Raw genomic sequence first — 19,405 nt, 5'->3', positions numbered from 1 at the left:
TTCTTTCCCTCCTCCATGAAGGCGAAGCAAAGTTACTCTAAGATGTCTTTTGACACACCTTCAATGATTGTACTAGACCCCAAAACCCATAAAACCGTTTCTCACTCATATACCTTGATTTCAAAATGGTTTATAGCAATTATATTCCTTCCAGCGTTCTTCAGATTTTTTATAATTATTTTATCTAACAAGCTCTCCATAGATAAACTTGATTTAGCATACTACTTCTTGTTAGAAAAGCTTACAAAATTTTTTTGAATAGTCACAAAGAGGCTAAAATTCCAACATGCTTCTATTTGTCCATTAAAGAAAACGCCTTTACTTCATATACTCTCTCCAAAGCACATGTAAACAAAATTGCAATATCATTGTCTCTTTTACAGATACAATTCTGTAAAGTCACAGACTGAGAGATGAAGCATTCACAGATCCAGCCCTCTGTATCATCCTATGATTGATTTTCCCCTTCCTCCCTTTTCCAGCCACACACAGACCTTGTCAAACCAAACTCCAGTTAAGTAATACATTAACATTTCATCATCTGGGAAAAACTTCAACGGAACACATAGTTTGGTAATTCAAGCACCCTCCTTCCACATGTACTTTGTGTTCATCTCATAAATGCCTCAACCCTCCAGTTGGCCAATTGGCTCTGAAAAATTACATTTAAATCTCCAACTCCCAAATGCTGCTAAGCACCTCTTAATTTAATTTTTCTCCCTTTATGAAATAGGAATAGTATAAACACAAGATGCGAGCACTTAATGCTTCTTTTAGCATCATCGTTCTGGAGCTGAGAGGACTGCCCAGGGCCTTCACACACCACCGCCTCTTTGGTCTCCAACTCAGTTCCTCTCAAGACATTTTTAGGGCCTCCTCCAGAGGCTCAGGCCCAAACAGATGTCCCTCTCGCCCCCACTTTGAAATGGTGTGGCGTGAGGGAACACAAGAGAGAAGAAGGGGGAAAAAAAGCTTTGGTAACCATGTGTCACAGTAGAGAAAGTGGTTCATACATTAAGGGAAAGTGAAAATGAAAAACCAGAAAATATACAGAGAGTTCATGGGCATCCTGGAAAACAACTTCTAGCAGATCCCCAGCTGAACCAAGCAGGTGCAAGCTTTAGATGATTAAAGTGGTGATAATGTGTCAAACCAGCCGGGATTTTGATAGGGGAGGTCAAACCTGAACACCCAGAGGCAAGGTTTCTCAGCCTCTGCACTAATGACATTTCGAGCTGGATAATTCTTGGTTTAGGGGGCTGTACCATGCATCCTAGGATACTTGGCCACATCTCTGGCCTCTAACAATTAGACACCAACAGCAGAGTATTTGCAATAATCAAAAAAGTCTCTAGATATTGTCAAGTGTCACCTGGGGGCAAAAGCACTCCCAAGTGAGAACTATAGACCTAAATGCATGAGTTTGGAGTCTATATTATGATCAAGTGATGGTTTCATTAGTTCAAACAAACTGGCTTCTTGGGATCCTGCAAATGGTTTGGCTACATTTTAGAAATTCAGTTTTCAAGAAGCTTACACCTAGAGAGGACCAAGCAGAATTATAGAGTGTAGGCCCATCAATTTTGCAGGTCAGGAAACTGAGGCTCAGGACTGTTTGAGGGACTGCCTAACCAAAGCACTTAATTTAATGATAGCCAAAGAAAGAATGACGTGTGAGGGAAAGAGACAAAAAGGTAGGGACAGAAGAAAAGAGGGAACAAGCGAGTAATTTGTGTTGAGATACGGTTCAGGGGAACAAACACACAAACTCTGAGTTCTTTTCTATTTTTGAGATGGAGTCTTACTCTGTCGCCCAGGCTGGAGTGCAGTGGTGTGATCTCAGCTCACTGCAACCTCCGCCTCCCTGGTCCAAACAAGTCTCCTACCTCAGCTTCCCAAGTAGCTGGGATTACAGGCTCCTGCCACCACACCCAGCTAATTTTTATATTTTTAATAGAGATGTTGCCCAGGCTGGTCTCGAACTTCTGACTTCAAGTAATTCGCCAGCCTGGGCCTCCCAAAGTGCTGGGATTGCAGGTATGAGCCACTGCGCCTGGCCTGTGTCCTAATGAGAACGGTAGTAGTTCTCAAGCCTATAGAACTAGAACCACTTGAGAAGCTTTTAAAAAGAAAACAAAACTGAAGCCCGGGCTCCACCTAATACTAACAGAATCAGAATCTCTGGAGGGGAGGTCTAGGTTTTGGCACTTAAAACAAACAAACAAACAAAAAACAAAGTCTTGCTCTGTCACCCAGGCTGGAGTGAACCAGTGCGATCAGAGCTCACTGCAGCCTCGAGCTCCTGAGCTCAAGCAATTCTCCCATCTCAGCCTCCCAGAGTAGCTGGGACTACGGGTGCACCACACCCACTACACCTGGCTAATTAAAAACTTTTTATAGAGACAGTCTCCCTATGATGCCTAGGCTGGCCTCAAACTCCTAGGCTCAAGCAATCCTCCTACCTCCTGAGTAGTTTTGGCATTTGACAACAGCAACAACAACCAACTCTCCAGATGTATCTCTAAGCAGCCAGAGTTGGCCTAGAGATGGATCTCGAGGAAGGCACTCCAGACCAGAGTGCCCTGAAGACCTGCTGGTGGTTCCAAACCTGTGTGGATGGCTTGTAGAAGTCAACCTTTGGGAACCACTGCTTGCCACGATCCATCTGTGACTACAGGGCCACTTCCTTTCCCTCAAAGGTAAAAGTGGAGATCATTATCACAAAGCAGGTTCCTGGCTCTCAAAGATACCTTGGATCAAGCAAGGAAGCCTGATCCTTCCCTCATCAACGCACCCTTTAGAAGGACTGGCTGTTACTTGACACCCAAGAACAGCAGACCAGCTAAAATATGGGACTTATTCATAAGTTGGGCAGATGTGTGTTTGCAGCAACTCTATCTGCATGAGAACATTTTGCATGGAAAACTGGGCATGCAAATTTAACCCTGATTTGGCAACTGCAGGCCTAATGCAGCAGAAATGAATACATCAGCTGCTTCCTCTGGCTTTCAGCTCCTAAACCCGGAGAGAAACCAGAACTCCTACTTCCTGCAATACGCTTTGCACTACCCCAGCCCACTCAGCGACCTGCCTTCTCTCTTTCCGAAGACTCCTCTTAGCAACCGCAAAACCCACCGCCCGCATTGCCACTTTACAGATAGCAGACATTAGGGACCAGGGAGGCCGCCTCTGATCCTTGCGTCTTGGAGAGCTTACCACCATCACCATGCATCCCCAATCGTCCTTCTGCCGTTTTCTCAAAGGTGTTGCAGTGGACATCTGTTGTTTTTGCCCACCAGGCCCACATTCCTCCTCCTTCTGATAACAACACCCTAGTTTTTTGTTTTGTTTTTCTCTCTAAGGAATCACTGCTTGCCACTCTCAATCCTCAAGGCCAGTTGGCGCCCCCCACCCCAACCTCAGGTGTGGAACTGGAGCTCAGGCATAGCTCAGCAGGGCCCGGTATCTTTCTGGTCATGGTGACTGGTTCAAAGATGTATGAATGAGCTAATGAGGGCCAAAGAAGCTGGATTCTGGGAGGATTGGCATATTTGTTGAAAGTGATGGACTCCCACATGGATGTTGCTGAGAGGATGGCACCCAGACTGGGGAACACCTGAGAAAGAAGCCTGCAGAGGGAGGGAGAGGCCCAGAGATGGAAAGAGAAGGACCAAGATCCCACAGCCTGGCTTAACCTTCAAGATCCAGCCCTGTCTTAACCCACCACCCCTACTCAGGACTCTTGACTTATTGTAACCAGCTAATCCCTTTGTACTTAAGCCAACGTGGGGTAAGCTTTTGTCACTGGCAATTGAAGCAGTTCCAAGAAGTATAGGAGATAGGGAACTTCCTCTGATAATCATTTGCAGTGCACCAAATTCGCTGCACATTTCCAGACACCCTTTCCTTTGTATTCCTAAAAATATGGCTGCAGAGTTCCATAGCTTCACATTGCCTATTAAGTTCAATCTCCTTAGACTGGCTTTTTTTTTTTTTTTTTTTTTTGAGGCAGGGTCTCACTCTGTCACCCAGGCTGGAGTGCAGTGGCACAATCTTGGCTCACTGCAGCCACCACCTCCCAGGTTCAGGTGATTCTCCCCCTCAGCCTCCTGAATAGCTGAGACTACAGGTGCACGCCATCACACCTGGCTAATTTTTCGTAGAGTTGGGTTTTCACCACATTGCCTAGGCTGGTCTTGAACTCCTGGTTAGCCTGGCATTTCAAGCTGGCTGCAATCTAACTTGAGTCACCTTGGCCAAACTTTCCCCTAATGCTTCCTTTCTGGTGTCATAATCTCATCTACAAATGCCTCCAAATCCCCTCACCCCTCCCCGCAGTGGCCTTGTCCATCCTCTCCTCCATCCTCGGGCCTCGCCAGCCTTCCATCAAGTCTTCCGTGCTTCCACTGGCTAAAAGCCATGGTTCCCTCATCTGAACTCCCGCAGCTCGTTGCCTAGAGACCTCTCTGCATAGGAAAGCATGACAAACCAGGGAGGCACCCAGCAGGCGTCCAGGAACATATACCTGTTATTACCGGTACAGTGACACATGACTTTGTTGTTTATACCTGGCTCCGCCTGCTTAGGCCAGCTACTAAACTGTAACTCTCTTGAGGGTCCATGTCCCATTCATCCTTATGTACTAAAAAGATGCATTGTTGAGTGAATAAGTACACATATGGATATTTTGGTATTACCTTGATAAAAATAGGATCCATTTTTATGTTGCCATTAGGAAAGTCATGAGACAGAGGCCCAGTGTCAGTTATAAGGAACCACTTTGCCTGTATCTGAGATTAAATGGGATACCAATATAATGTGGAGATTAGGGCACAGGCTTTGAGGCTTACCCGATCTGGGTTCAGATCCTGTCTTTGCCACTGTTATGTTGATCTTGGGCCAGTTTCTCAGCCTCCCAAATCTTTGTTTCCTCATTGGTGAAATGGGGTTTGCAGAACCCATCCCCCAGGGTGCTCAGGACACATCTGCATCCTAACATAGCGAAGTATTTCACTCATTCCCTGACATGGGGCATGTGTCTGGGAAGCAGTGGCCAAAGGAGAGTCTCTGAGCCCCCACGGCCTGTTTACAATGATTCCTTCTTGCCCGTCCCACTTTCTCGGTCCTCCCGGTCTGGAGGATTATATGACCAGGTGCTTAATTGTTTTTTTCCTTTCCTAGATCCTGCAATTACAGTTTCCCATCTCAGGCGAGCTATATTGTTCCCTTGTTTCTCTCTGAAAATTAATATTGAAAAAATGTCTCTTCCATCCTTTTACTTCCTTCTCCCCATAAGGCTCCCCCTAAGCATGCTATCCCGGGACACCCAACTCTCCTCTTTTTATTATTTCCCTCTTGCCAACCTTGGTCATTTTTTAAATGTATCTGACTCTGCAGGGTTTTGACGAAAGTTCAAGAGGACAGTATTTGTGATAACCCTTTCCATGGTGATTAGAGGGAAGACAATCTCTGTCCTTCCCTCTCCTGCTGTCCATCAGTCAACAAATATTTATCAAGTGTCCTCTAAGTACCAGGGGCCATACTGAGCATGGGGTACCAAAGAGAACCAAAGAGGCACATGTTTCTGTCCTCATCCTCTTCAAGTATGCAAGAGTTGCTCTTGTGCAAATGGAAGGGAAAATAAAGACTGGAACTTAACTAGCACTCTACTTACTCCGCTGTCTCCTCCTTTATTAAAACTGCAACACAAAGGAAAAAGAAAACAACAACTCTTCCTTCAAGAAAGAGCTCTTAATTACCTGCCCCATTCTCTGGGAGGTGAAGATGTCCGCTGCTTTTTAATTATATTGGCCTTATTGTTTCATAAGAAAATAAAAAACATTCTCAACCGGGAGACTGCATGGAGCGGAGGAAGCCAAACATAACTTATGCACCTTATTAAAAACAATTAGGGATTGTTTGATGAGGCAGATTCGGCTCCAGATGGCCAGCCTCCATATAGCCATGGTTCAGATTTCTTCTCACCTTCCCCCAGCTTCTTCCCAAGTTTTGCATCATCAGTTTTCTTAAAATACAAGGATGGGATTGTAAGGGATGCTGTTCCCACGTTTGTTACTTTTCTCTTCTCGGTGGCAACCAAGTCGTTGCTGCACTAACATTTGTTGGCTCTGGGTCCTCAGGGCTTCTCCTCTGTCACCATCTTGATCCCAGCGCTCAGGCTGCCAAGCGCCTACACCGGGCTGTGCTGATAGCTCCTCGTGTTGATTGATATTGCAACACTCTGTTCAAGAGTGTTTTTCCCCAAGAGACCACAGGCTCCTGAAGGGCAAGGATTGAACATTATTCATCTCCATATTCCCGACACTTAGCACAGTAAAAGGCACACATTCTGGTGGCACTCAACCCTAGTTATCTCTGAAGTTTATTTAAAATATATCTCCCAGGACCACACCTCCTTGAGAAATGGTTTGGGGTGCGCCCCAAATCTGTATTTTCAAGTAGCTCCTCAAGAGGTGCTGATGTACAGCAAAGGTTGAAACTATTACAGTCATGACTCAGTAAATGTTTGTGAAGCTAGACTCATCCATCCTGGGAAACAAAAGATATTTCTGGATGATCTAGAAAAGGTGCTCACAGATCATTCCTGACTCTAAGGAATCTAGTCATATGAATATATGGGGAGCAATTTCTTTTCCCATGTTGTTTGATTATTCTGTAAAAATGAAAAAAAGAGAACAACTCAAAATCCGTATGAAATCGCAGAAAGTTGGTAAAGCCTCAATATCCATCAACAGAGAGAGGCTGGTGAAGTCATTATAGGAAGTCTATACACTGGACCCTTACGTAGTCACTGAAAGGACAGTTCTCTATGTATAAATGTGGACTAGTACCCAAGACATATTGATAGGTGAAAAAATACAAAGCAACGTTTGGTGGCTGTCATGGGTTGAATTGTGTAACACAAAAAGATACATTGGAGTCCTTACCCCGGTACCTTGGAATGTGACCTTATTTGGAAATAACGTCTCTGCAGAAGTAGCCAAGCTATGAGGTCAGGCCCTCATCCACTGACCGGTGTCTTTGTAAGATGAGGGCAAGGTGGACACTGACACACAGGGAGAAGGCCACGTGAGGACGGAGGCAGAGATGGAGCTATGCGGCCATAAGCCAAGGCGCTCCAAGGACTGCTGGCAATCCCTGGAAGCTGGAAGAGGAGGGACCAGGTTTCCCCTGAAAGCCTCCAGAAGAAACCAATCCTGCCAACGACTGGATTTTGAATTCTAGCCTCCAGAACTGAGAGAGAACCTGTTTCTGTTATTTTAAAGCCACCCAGTTTGGGGTAATTTGTTTTGACAGCCACAAGAAACTAACAGAGTAGCCTATCCTTTTGTGGAAATATCTATCTTTTAATACAGAGACTCTTCTGAAAGGATATCCAAGAAACTGAGAACAAGCATGGCCCCTGGGAAAAAGAAGGCGCTGGCTGGGAGTGAGGCGAGGAACAGAGATTGATTCTTCACTGCATACTGTTTTGTACTTTTTGACTTTTGTATACATTCGCATACTATCTATTTTAAAAGCCAAACAGTATTGCAATTATGGTGATTTTCTTTCCAGGTGCAGAAATGACCTAAGAGCTTAATCTCTCCGAGCCTCAGACTTCACATCCAGAAAACAGGGGTAACTGACAGTAACTACCTCACACGCAGTGCATCATACACCCGGAACAGTACCTGACACAGAAAAGGTCTTGATGAGTGATCACATTGGCTACTGTTTTTATGGCTAATATGAAATGAAGCTGCTTCAACAACAGCCAAAACCCAAACAAGGAGTCATGAGCAGAACCCCGGGGAGACTAGACTGTGGTGGCAGCTAAGAAAGCTTGTGCCTCATCAATTGTATCACGTGCTGCCCAAATTAGGTGCTACACAAAGGAGATATCTGTCAGCAGGGTTTCTGAACAGCAGCAGTGTTGACTGACATTTTGGGCTGGAAAATTCTATGTTGTAGGGGGCGGTCTACTGTACACAGTAGGATGTTTAGCAGCACCCTTGGCCTCTACCTACTAGTTGCCAGTCATACCTATTCTCCAGGTGTGATTATAAAAAAAAGTCTCCAGACGTTGCCATATGTCCCCTAGAAGGGCGAAACTGACCCCAACAACCACTGGTCTGCAGGTCAGTGGTTCCTAATGTGTTTTCCCCAGAGCAGCAGCAGCAACATCACCCAGGAGCTTGTTAGAAAGAATCTGTGGCTGGGTGCGGTGGCTTCACACCTGTAATCCCAGCACTTTGGAAGGCCGAGGCGGCAGATCACTTGAGATCAGGAGTTTGCGACCAGCCTGGCCAAATGATGAAACCCCATCTCTACTAAAAATACAAAAATTAGCCAGGTGTGCTGGTGCGTGACTGTAGTCCCAGATACTTGGGAGGCTGAGGCACGAGAATTGCTGGCATTCAGGCGGCAGAGGTTGCAGTGAGCTGAGATCGCACCACTGCACTCCACCCTGGGTGACAGAGTGAGACGCCATCTCAATAAAAAAGAAGGAAGGAAGGACGGACGGACAGACGGAAGGAAGGAAAGAAGGAAGGAAGGAAGGAAGGAAGGAAGGAAAGAAGGATCTGATCCCCGCCTCAGACCTACTGAATCAGAGCCTGCACTTTAACAAGATCCGCAAATTATTTGTATGCACGCTAAAATCTGAGAAGTGCTGGTTTGAATCAATGTTTCTTCCCCTCCTCTCCTAAACATAAGAATGCCCAGGGCCAGATGTAGTAATCTGTAATCCCTACACTTTGGGAGGCTGAGGCGGGAGGATCACCTGAGATCAGATGTTTGAGACCAGCTTGACCAACATGGAGAAACCCTGACTCTATTAAAAATACAAAATTAGCCGGGCATGGTGGCCCCTGCCTATAATCCCTGCTACTCGGGAGGCTGAGGTAGGAGAATTGCTTGAACCCAGGAGGCAGAGGCTGCAGTGAGTCGAGATGGTGCCATTGCACTCCAGCCTGGGCAACAAGAGCAAAACTCTATCTCAAAAAAAAAAAAAAGAACACCCAGAGGCGGGTGCGGTGGCTCACATGTGTAATCCCAGCACTTTAGAAGGCTGAGGTGGACAGATCACGTAAGCCCAGAAGTTCAAGACCAGTCTGGGCAACATGCCAAAACCCTGTCTCTACTAAAAATACAAAAATTAGCCTAGCATGGTGGTGCATGCCTGTAGCCTGTAGTCTCAACCACCCAGGAGCCTGAGGTGGGAGGATCGCTTGAGCCCAGGACGGGGAGGCTGCAGTGAGCCAAGATTGTGCCACTGCACTCTAGCCTGGGCAACAGAGCGAGACCCTGTCTCAAAAAAAGAATGCCTAGACATTTGGTTTAAAACACGGACTTCTGGGTCCCACCAAACCTGCTACAGCGATTCTCCAGGAAAGAGAGCTAGAAATTGATATTTGAAAGTGATTCTTATGATCAGGAAGATTTGGGACTCTTTTTAGAGCTTCTTCAGGGGGATAAAATTTAGCAGTTACTTTTTAGCACTGACTGGAGAAAGAATGTCTTGGCTTAAGAACTTGCTTTCTAAACTATTCTACAAATCCTCCTTGAGCAATGACTTAGGAACAAGGGGCCATAGAGACAAATTCCTTACCAGCATAGAGCATCCATCCGTCAGTGGACTGAATGGTAGAGAAGCAAAGTCTAGGTGATAATTGTTTGAACTCCTGAGTCCAACTTTGCCAGAACCCATTTCTTCCCAGTCAAATGAGTAAATAATTTCTTTCTTTACTTAAATTTAAGTTTGATTTCTAATCATTTATCTCTGAGAGAGTCTCAACTAACACACTACTTTTTAAGGTCACTAGACTAATTTCCTTCCTACGACTATACTTACAAAGCAACTTCTAATCATAATGTGACTTCCCATGAAGCTCTGTCCCTAGGCAGACAATATAGAGTCCAGTGAGAATGAGAATATGGTGCCTTTTGTAGCTGCAGATAGCATTATAAATGAATTGTAGTCTGGCTTCATACATCAGTTTCTTGTGAGTTTGGTTCCCATGAGTCAGTGCCCAGATTTTAGTACCTCTGGGTATATTTAGCAACTGAAGTATCCAAACCAGCCCCTAGAAGGAAGTAATGCTACACCCCATACCCCACTGTTTTCAGGTAGGACTTTTTTAATACCAAAATTGTGAAACCCAGCTGGTCTGAAGGTATCCTTCCAACATATGCAATAGAAAACTAGTCCTTTCTTTTTTTCCTCTTATTTATAATTTCATTTGTTTATATCAGGCTTACCTTTTCTTGTTCATTTTCCTCTATCTCATATGACCTATAAAATATCTACAATGTTTCATTTTCATGGTCTCTTTCCTAAACCTGTGCTTCTTTGTAAGATTTCACTTTAGGTTTCTTCCACAGGTCCCAAGTGCTCACACAAAAGGATGCTTTGAGTCCCTTATCTTCTCCTCTAGTGCTGTATTAGTTTGTCCTCGTGCTGTTAATAAAGACATAGTCAAGACTGGGTAATGTATAAAGCAAAGAGGTTTAATTCACTCACAGTTCCACATGGCCAGGGAGGACTTACAATCATGGTGGAAGGCAAGGAGGAGCAAAGCCACATCTTACATGGCAGCAGGCAAGAGAGAATGAGAGCCAAAGAAAGGGGAAACACCTTATAAAATCATCAGATCTTGTGAGACTTATTCACTAACACGAGAACAGTATGAGGGAAACCATACCCAAGATTCAATTATCTCCCACTAGTCCCTCCCACAACACATGGGAATTATGGGAGCTACAATTCAAGATTAGATTTGGGTGGGGACACAGCCAAGCCATATCAATTGCGCTTTTTTCTACATACAACTTACTGAACTAATACCATTTCTTTCCAAAATTTTCTGTTTTGCCAAATTAATTGCTGTCATTGACAACCCATAGTCTAAACACACTTATCTTGGTGTTTGTTCCTGAATTTATGCACTCAACAGCCTGCCTGCTTCTCTCCAGCTTTGCATTCGTTACACGGAACAACAATAGGAGTAGCACTCACATTCCATGATGGCTGGAATGTAAACAGGTTCAAACTTTTTGGAGGAGCAAACACAATGTGTATGAAGAGCCTTAACCCAACAATGGCACATCTGGGGATTTGTCCTAAAAGAGCAGTAAGAAAGGTATGCAAAGCTGTCCAGTCAAAGATGCTTGCAATGTTACATTGGCGAATTGCAAATAATATCAAGGACCAACTATAGAGGATTAATTTTTAAAATTATAGCACAGTAGATATCTATAATAATGCAAAGTCCTATATAATGCCATTGGTGATTGAACTCCTGTCCACAATCTTCCTTTTTCTTTTTCTTTTTGTTTGTTTGTTGGTTTTTTGTTTTTGTTTTTGTTTTTTCGAGACAGAGTCTCACTCTGTCACCCAGGCTGGAGTGCAATGGCACGATCTCCACTCATTGTAAGCTCCGCCTCCTGGGTTCACACCATTCTCCTGCCTCAGCCTCCTAAGTAGCTACACGTGCCTGCTACCACACCCAGTTAATTTTTTTTTTTTGTATTTTTAGTAGAGACAGGGTTTCACCATGTTAGCCAGGAAGGTCTCGATCTCCTGACCTCGTGATCTGCCTGCCTCCCCAGCCTCCCAAAGTGCTGAGATTACAGGCATGAGCCCCCGCGCCTGGCCCATTTTTGTTTTTGAGACAGTCTCTCTCTGTCACCCAGGCTTGAGTGCAGTGGGGCAATCTTGGCTCACTGCAACCTCCGCCTCCTGGATTCAGGCTATTCTCCTGCCTCAACCTCCCGAGTAACTAGAATTACAGGCATGCACCACCACACCCAACTAATTTTTTGTATTTTCAGTAGAAACAGGGTTTCACCGTGTTGGCCAGAATGGTCATGAACTCCAGACCTCAGGCGATTTGCCTGCCTTGGCCTTCCAAAGTGCTGGGATTACATGCATGAGCCACCATGCCCAGCCTCCTGTCCACAATCTAACTGTCAGACAAAGGTGAGCTAAAGTTCTTTCCCTGTATATTGAGGTGGAGGTTGGGGGGAGAAGGAAAGGTGAGGTCAGGTGGCAATATCCAACGATCCGGTTTTGGGAAAGAGGGTGGTGGGTGCCCACGTCATCAGAACTCTCCTGACTCATCTTCCTAGATGGGCTAATTAAATGGATGCCAACTAATTGGAAAACTTCTGGAACTGCCATCCCTGGAAATCCTGGCAAGACACAAGGCCCAGCATCCTCCCCATTAATATTGACACTGTAGTGGCCAGTTACCATTAAGAGGTGCCAGATAGCAACTGGAACTGGCAAGTAGTCAGGTCTTTCAGCAGCACCCCCAGAAATCCTGTCCTACAAATGGTACTTCACTCTAATGCAAACTTTGCTAAATGTTTTAACCTTGTTGTGTAACGTGGGGGTAAAAAGAGTACTGACTTCATAGGGTTAACACATATAATGCATTTAGAAGAGCAATTCGCAGGTGGTTAACATCTGTAGCATTTGCTATTATTATTATTGCTAGTAAAAGTTATCTAGCATCTGTAAACATTTGCTACTATTATTATTGATACTAAAGGTTATCTATGAGCTTTTTTTCTTCTTACTATGCAAAGTTGGGATTCTGAAGTGAACAGCTGCACGGTGTTATCATCTTTCTACATATTCACACATAACAATCTTAATGATATATCACAATGAATAATTTGATGTTATTTAACTCTCCCTACTCTGAGCCATGGACTGCATGAAACCCAACTCGAATAGCGTTCTTGCTCTTCAAATTTCGGCGGTGAAGCCGTTCATAAATAAAAAACAGCTTCTTGTTTTGTATGAATCAATTCACAAGATAAATATTTAAGTAAAACGTGGTTTCAATTGTGCTCTCTGATGATAATTGCTGGCTCACACTCTGCTTCTATATCAATGTGTTTTCTTTTATTTTTTTCCCCCAAGCTGACTAATGAACAGAGCTGTCAGAAGCCCATTGCTCATGATCTAGCGAGCAACACATTAGCAGTTTCACATAAATATAAAAACCACATTCACTGCAGCTAGGGAAATATACACGTAGCACACAAAAACTCCAATATACTCCAGTGCTATCAACAAATAAAGAATCCTGGGTGATAAATACGATTAGCTAAGTAACTGACACTCTCTTAACATAGGAAACAGCCTTGCATCACCCCAGCTGTCAATAAATAAAAGATAATTCAAAGAACAAACTCCTTTGTGCATAGAGCATCCTCTACTTTGAAGAGCCCACAAAATTCTATATCTGACATTGTAAAGAAAAAAAGGCATACTTATGTAATTTGGGGATATTTACAATCCCTACGCTGCGCAAAATCACATGCTCTTAAATTTATACTCTGCTCAAAGTGGGGAGAATCCAGGATGCTCTCTACCTTTAAGACTCAAAATTGTTTTAAATGTCATTTCATTCATATCCTTCATCTCTCCATGGGCTGTTCTGTTCCAATTTTACAGTTTATTCATTTCATAAAAACGTATCGAGTCATTACCATGCGACAGGCACTGCTGGGGAGAATGGAGTCCAGGAAGAAAACTTCCAGGCTCCTACAGTCATCAAAAGAGCCAGAAATGAGAGGTCACTGGCTCCCAAACCGCTGCACTCGCTAGAAGCACTGTAAACTCTCAAACAGCAGTTCTCTAAGATAAATATTTAAATAAAATGTGTTTTCAATTGTGCTCTTCGATGATAATTACTGGCTTACCCCCTGTGATTGCATCAATGTGTTTTTATCTCCTTGTCTCGTGCTGATTAAGGAACTTAAGATTCAGAAGATACAAAATTGTGAACCTCAGTGATAAAAGGGGAGATACAACTGTTCAAAGTCATTGATTCTCCATATTTCTCTACCTTCCGATAACTTCTCTCTCAACTCTTCAGCCATGCTGAGCAGGGGACAATAAGCAGAAATGGCAAGGCCTCCTCACATCACGTGATGCTGGCAGGAGAAGGCTCAGTGCTCAAAGCAAATGTCCTCTCAGTGGTGGGTCCCTTGGCAATTTCTGAAGTTCCCTATCTGGATTCTGCTGAAGAGGAAGCAGCCAGCCCCTGTTACTAGTTCTTTCTATTCTGCTGACACCAGTGACGTCAACCAAGTCAACAGCACCCTTGCTAGGGCTTGGAAATTTCAAGAATAGGAAAACAATAATGCAATAACTCAAGAAGGAAGTTAGACAGGGTCTCCCTAATTTCTTTTCTCTCTGAACCCTGGATTCTAATCTACTCCTATGATAGATTAGATTATGGTTTAGATCACTCCCTACTCCCATTACCTCCATGATAGGAATGCACTGTCCCTTCTCTTGACTTTGAGTTTGGCCACATGACTTGCTTTGACCAATGGAATGTTAACCTTTGTTTGGTCTTTGGGATGATAGGACCAAAGGCTGAAAAAGCATTTATGAGATTGGGTGTGCTCTCTTGTGTTTCTGGCACTGACCTGAGAAAAAATTGCCTTGGCTAGCCCACTAGTCCCAGGAGAAGGATGAGGGACAAGTTGGGCAGAGTCACCTGGCCAAACCATCCAAACCAGTCCTGGCCTTCGTCATCTAACCCCTAGCCATCCTGCAGTTGTGTGAGCTAAATAGATGCTTTTAAAATATGCCACTGAAATGCTGCTGCTGGTTGTCCTGTGGCAATGGCTTATGACAACTTATTTTGGACTAACCAATCCTGCTTTTCTTTGCTCCTTTTTTTCTGTTTGTTTGTTTCTTTGATACAGGGTCTTGCTCTGTTGCCTGGGCTAGTGTGCAGTGGTACAATCACGGCTCACTGCAGCCTCTTTTCTGGGCCTAAGCAATCCTAGCTCAGCCTCCCCAGTAGCTGGAACAACAGGTGTGCACCACCATGCCCAGCTAATTTTTAAAAAAATTTTTGTAATTGCGGAGTTTTGCTATGTTGCCCAGACTAGTGTCAAACTCCTAGGCTCAAGCAATCCTCCTGCCTTGGCCTCCCAAAGTGCTGGGATTACAGGCACGAGGCACTTTGCTCCTTTCTTAAAGGAAGATATATTCCTGTTACTTTTCAGGGCATTTTAGGTACTTTGAAACATAGTAAAAAATACTTCCTTACTGGCTGAAGAGAAACCTCTGAACCCAAATTCTTGAATTTTCCCCAGCACTTTGGCCTGTCATTTCCCTCTTGTGATTTGTCGCTCCAAGATCAGCTTCCTCCACTCTCATCTATATCCCTAATCACTTCCCCTCAGCCTCTGGCACAGGCTCTTTGACCTGCCCTTCCTCATCCCTCTTCCCATTAATTCCATAAATACTACCAATTGCTGGAAAGATGAGAGGAAAATTAGAATGTGGCAGGGTCATGGAGAACACATAAAAAGGCTGCTTCAAGACACGAAATGCCCAACTGTGGCACACACTGCCACATGGCTCGGCAAACAAGGGCAATCTCATCCAACCCCATGGCTACAGCGCACCTGCATCTGCCGGTGATTGTCAAATACACTTCCTCTCTACTCCTTTGCAGTCACCTCCTCTCTCCTAAGCTCTGTACCCATATTTGCAACTGCCTGTTGGACATCTTCACCTGGATATCCTGCAGGTGAGCCTGCAGGGGATACTCAAGTTCCCCAAGCCTGATTCATTCATCCCCAACCTGCCATCTGGATGCCCCCTTTCTGTGGGCCTTGCTTTGGTTATGGACATGGGCAGTTGCTGCTGGTGGTGTCTTGTCCATATTTCCTTGGGCCTTACCATTATAGCATTCTGCAGACTTCCAGCTGCCTGCAGCCTTACTGTGAGAGTTGAATCCAGCCTACCCCATGGGCCAGAAGCACAGGAGAATTAACTCCCCTCAAGTCACAACCCTTAACCAATGACTATAAAAGATTTGGTAGGCTGGGTGTGGTGGCTCCCACCTATAATCCTAATGCTTTGGGAGGCTGAAGTGGGAAGACTGCTTCAGCCCAGGAGTTCGAGACCAGTCTGGGCCACATGGCAATAACCCATTTCTACAAAAAAAATAAATAATCGGCTAGGCATGGTAGCGCATGCCTGTAGTCCCAGCTACTCAGGAGGCTTAGGTGGGAGGATCACTTGAGCCTGGGAGGTTGAGCTGCAGTGAGCCATGGTTGTGCCATTGCACTCCAGCCTGGGCAACAGAGCGAGACTCCATCTCAACAACAACAACAAAAAGATTTGGTAGATATGTACTCCAGCTCCCCCGGCCCCCAGGGTATAGGGGAATCACGAGGGTTGGGGGAGTCACTCTGAAGCACACATTCTATTCTGCTTCCCAGGGTTCCTAAGTGGTCTTCCCAGTTGTCCACAAGGTAGCGAGCTTGATAACTCATTGACCTCCTTAGCCTGACTCACTTTTCCACTACCCTACCAGTGTTTCCTGGTGTCACCTCCCAAATGCAGGAATCCTTCTACCAAGGTCTGCTTATGTGGGACAAAATGACGAAGTTAGAAATCCCTGACTCCCTCTCTTTCACCATCCATGTCTAATTGATCACACACACACACACACACACACACACAAGTACCTTATTCATTCATTCACCAATATTACCAAGAACCTAGGTATTTTAGATGCAAGGGATGCAGAAGTGAACAAGATAGGCATGGTCGCAACCCTCGAGAAGTTTATACTCTAAAGGGGAAAGGTAGGCAAATACATCAACAGTATCATAACCTGTAGAGATGAATTTTATGAGAGAAATAAACAGGGTGATGAGATAAAGAAATTGAGAAAGGCCATTTTAGGTAAAGTGGTCAGGAAGGGACTCTGAGGAGGTAACATCTGAGCTGGAAACTGGAAAATAAGTCAAACAGATGAGGATTTGAGGGTGGAGGAAAAGTGTTCCAGGCAGAGGGAACAGCATAGGCAAAGGCTTGCTTGTACATCCAAGGATGGGAAAGGAGATCAGAGTGGGTGAAGCAGAGAGGACAATGAAGACAGTGGTATAAGATAAAGGAGAAAGATGTGCAAAGGCCAGGCCATGGAAAGCTGTCTGGGCTAGGATCAGGGGCTTGGATTTTATTCTAAGAATCATGAGAAGCCACTGAAAGTATCTAAATAAGGATGTAACATGACATGCTTCGGATTTGTTAAAATCACTCTGACTATGGTATGAAGTCAATTTTGGAGGCTGCAAGAGTAGAAGCCTACAGGTTCCTGTAATCCGTCCCACTGTCCACTCAGTGATGGTTCTGACTCTCATCATGGCCTAACCATACAGGAGGGTATCCAGTTCTGCCTTTGAATGTATGCACACTGCAGGCATAACACAAGAAATAGAACCTGTGCCCTTACTGAGCTTTTGAACGAATCCCAGATACAGCAGAGTACTGATACTTTAGGTAATGATAAAATGGTGCATTGATGGTGGAGGGTGATAGACGCAGAGTGGAGACATAGGGAACTCAGACTCAGTGAGCCTCAGGGAGGACTCTCTAAGGCAGAAACATCTAAGCTGAGGCCTGAGGCGGGAGGAGGGATTAGCCAGGGTTTTGTTTTTTGAGTTTTGTTTTGTTTTGTTTGAGACAGAGTCTTGTTCCCTCCCCCAGGCTGGAGTGCAGTAGCGCAATCTTGGTTCATTGTAACCTCCTCCATCTCCAGGATTCTCCCACCTCAGCCTCCCAAGTAGCTGGGATCACAGGCGCTCACCACCACGCCCAGCTAATTAGTGTATTTTTAGAAGAGATGAGATTTCGCCATGTTGGACAGGCTGGTCTCAAACTCCTGACCCTCCTCGGCCTCTCAAAGTGTAGGCATTATGGGCATGAGCCACCACGCCAGTCTAGCCAGGTTTATAAGTTCATATGCAAAGCGCATGGTGTGCGTGGTGGGGAGGGGGGCATGGGGACTGAAATGCTGGATCTCTCCAAACTATAGAGGATGAGAAGGGAGGTGATGACCAATGACCCTGAAGTCATCTATTAATTCTTAGTGAATGAATAAGTGAGTGGCAAGACACACGAGCTAAGATCAAGAGAATTTCATTCTAACTTTTCTAGTTCTTTAATTGCCATTCAAGAGTTTAAACCATACGGCAGATGACAACCTGATACATGAGTCAAAGTCAGCTCAGGAAACATTTAGCAGGGGTCCTGACATAAAATGCCTAAAATATACAGAATTTTGAAAGTTATGACAACTGAGGCAATAATGAAGTCACGTTAAGGGCTGAGTATATTAATTTTAAATAATAAAAAAGGGTGTTATGGGCCTGGTCTGGTATGTTAAGTTTGTTGTTGACTTTTCTTTTTTTAAGAATAAGGATCTGGCTTGCTCTGTTGCCCAGGCAGGAGTGCAGTGGCACAGTGATAGCTCACTGCAGTCTCAAATTCCCAGGCTCAAGCAATCGTCTTGCCTCAGCCTCCCAAGTAGTTGAGATTACAGGCATGGGCCATCATGCCCAGCTAATTAAAAAAAATTTTTTTTTTAGAGACAGGGTCTTGTTATGTTGCCAAGGCTGGACTTGAACTCCTGGACTCAAGTAATCGTCCCGCTCCACCCTCCCAAAGCATTACGATTACAGGCATGAGCCACCATTCCCAGCCTCTTTTTTTTTTCTTTTTGGCTTGGTGATGAGACTTTGGTCAATTTATTGAGTACCTACTGCATGCCAAGCATGTATTAATTAAACATCATGGGTGAAGAGATCTGTAGACATAGTTCTTGCCCTGGAGAAATTCACGAAGTTGACTGACATTTGTATGACCAGCAAAGACTGTGCTTTCACACTTGAATTACTATGATAAAAAATGAGGTATAAATGAAGTGGATTTGTTTTGTGGATTAAGCATAGGAATCTGTTTTCTGAACATAGTCTCAGTCTCTCTCTCTCTCTAATATATAAATATATAGATATATGGATGGATCTGGAGTATAGACCTAATTGCTATCTTTCGGCAACAGAAAGAGGGAGATCCTGCACCCTACAGTGAATTTCCACTTTCCACTGCTGATTTATTTATTTATTTTTATTTTTTTGAGACAGAGTCTCGCGCTGTCGCCTGGGCTGGAGTGCAGTGGCCGGATCTCAGCTCATTGCAAGCTCCGCCTCCCGGGTTTGCACCATTCTCCTGCCTCAGCCTCCTGAGTAGCTGGGACTACAGGCGCCCGCCACCTCACCCGGCTAGTTTTTTGTATTTTTTAGTAGAAACGGGGTTTCACTGTGTTAGCCAAGATGGTCTCGATCTCCTGACCTCATGATCCGCCCGTCTCGGCCTCCCAAAGTGCTGGGATTACAGGCTTGAGCCACCGCGCCCGGCCTTCACTGCTGATTTATATTTTGTATCTGTAACCTCCCTGTCCAAAGTACAGAGATTCTTACTCTCTGTACCTTTGCTGTCAGTACATGAGGCATATGTGGTCACAGAGCCCTTAAAATGTGACTAGTCTGAATTGAGATACACTGTAAGTAC

At 44.6% G+C, this 19,405-nt stretch overlaps 1 protein-coding gene across 1 annotated transcript in view; it reads right to left on the bottom strand.

Moving 5' to 3' along the window:
- Positions 1-4,112: 4,112 nt before the first annotated feature.
- Positions 4,113-19,405, bottom strand: part of EIF4E3 (eukaryotic translation initiation factor 4E family member 3) — a 136,302-nt gene continuing 121,009 nt past the window's right edge. The window contains exon 7 of the mRNA XM_021933449.2: positions 4,113-6,279. Within this exon, the coding sequence (XP_021789141.2) occupies positions 6,191-6,279 (89 nt within the window). The 3' untranslated portion in view covers positions 4,113-6,190. The remainder of the gene's footprint in view (positions 6,280-19,405) is intronic.

Source organism: Papio anubis, chromosome 2, assembly GCF_008728515.1.
Source record: "Papio anubis isolate 15944 chromosome 2, Panubis1.0, whole genome shotgun sequence".
Taxonomy (NCBI): Eukaryota; Metazoa; Chordata; class Mammalia; order Primates; family Cercopithecidae; genus Papio; species Papio anubis.
Note: the sequence above shows the minus strand (reverse complement) of the source record. Positions and strands in the feature narration are given on the sequence as shown.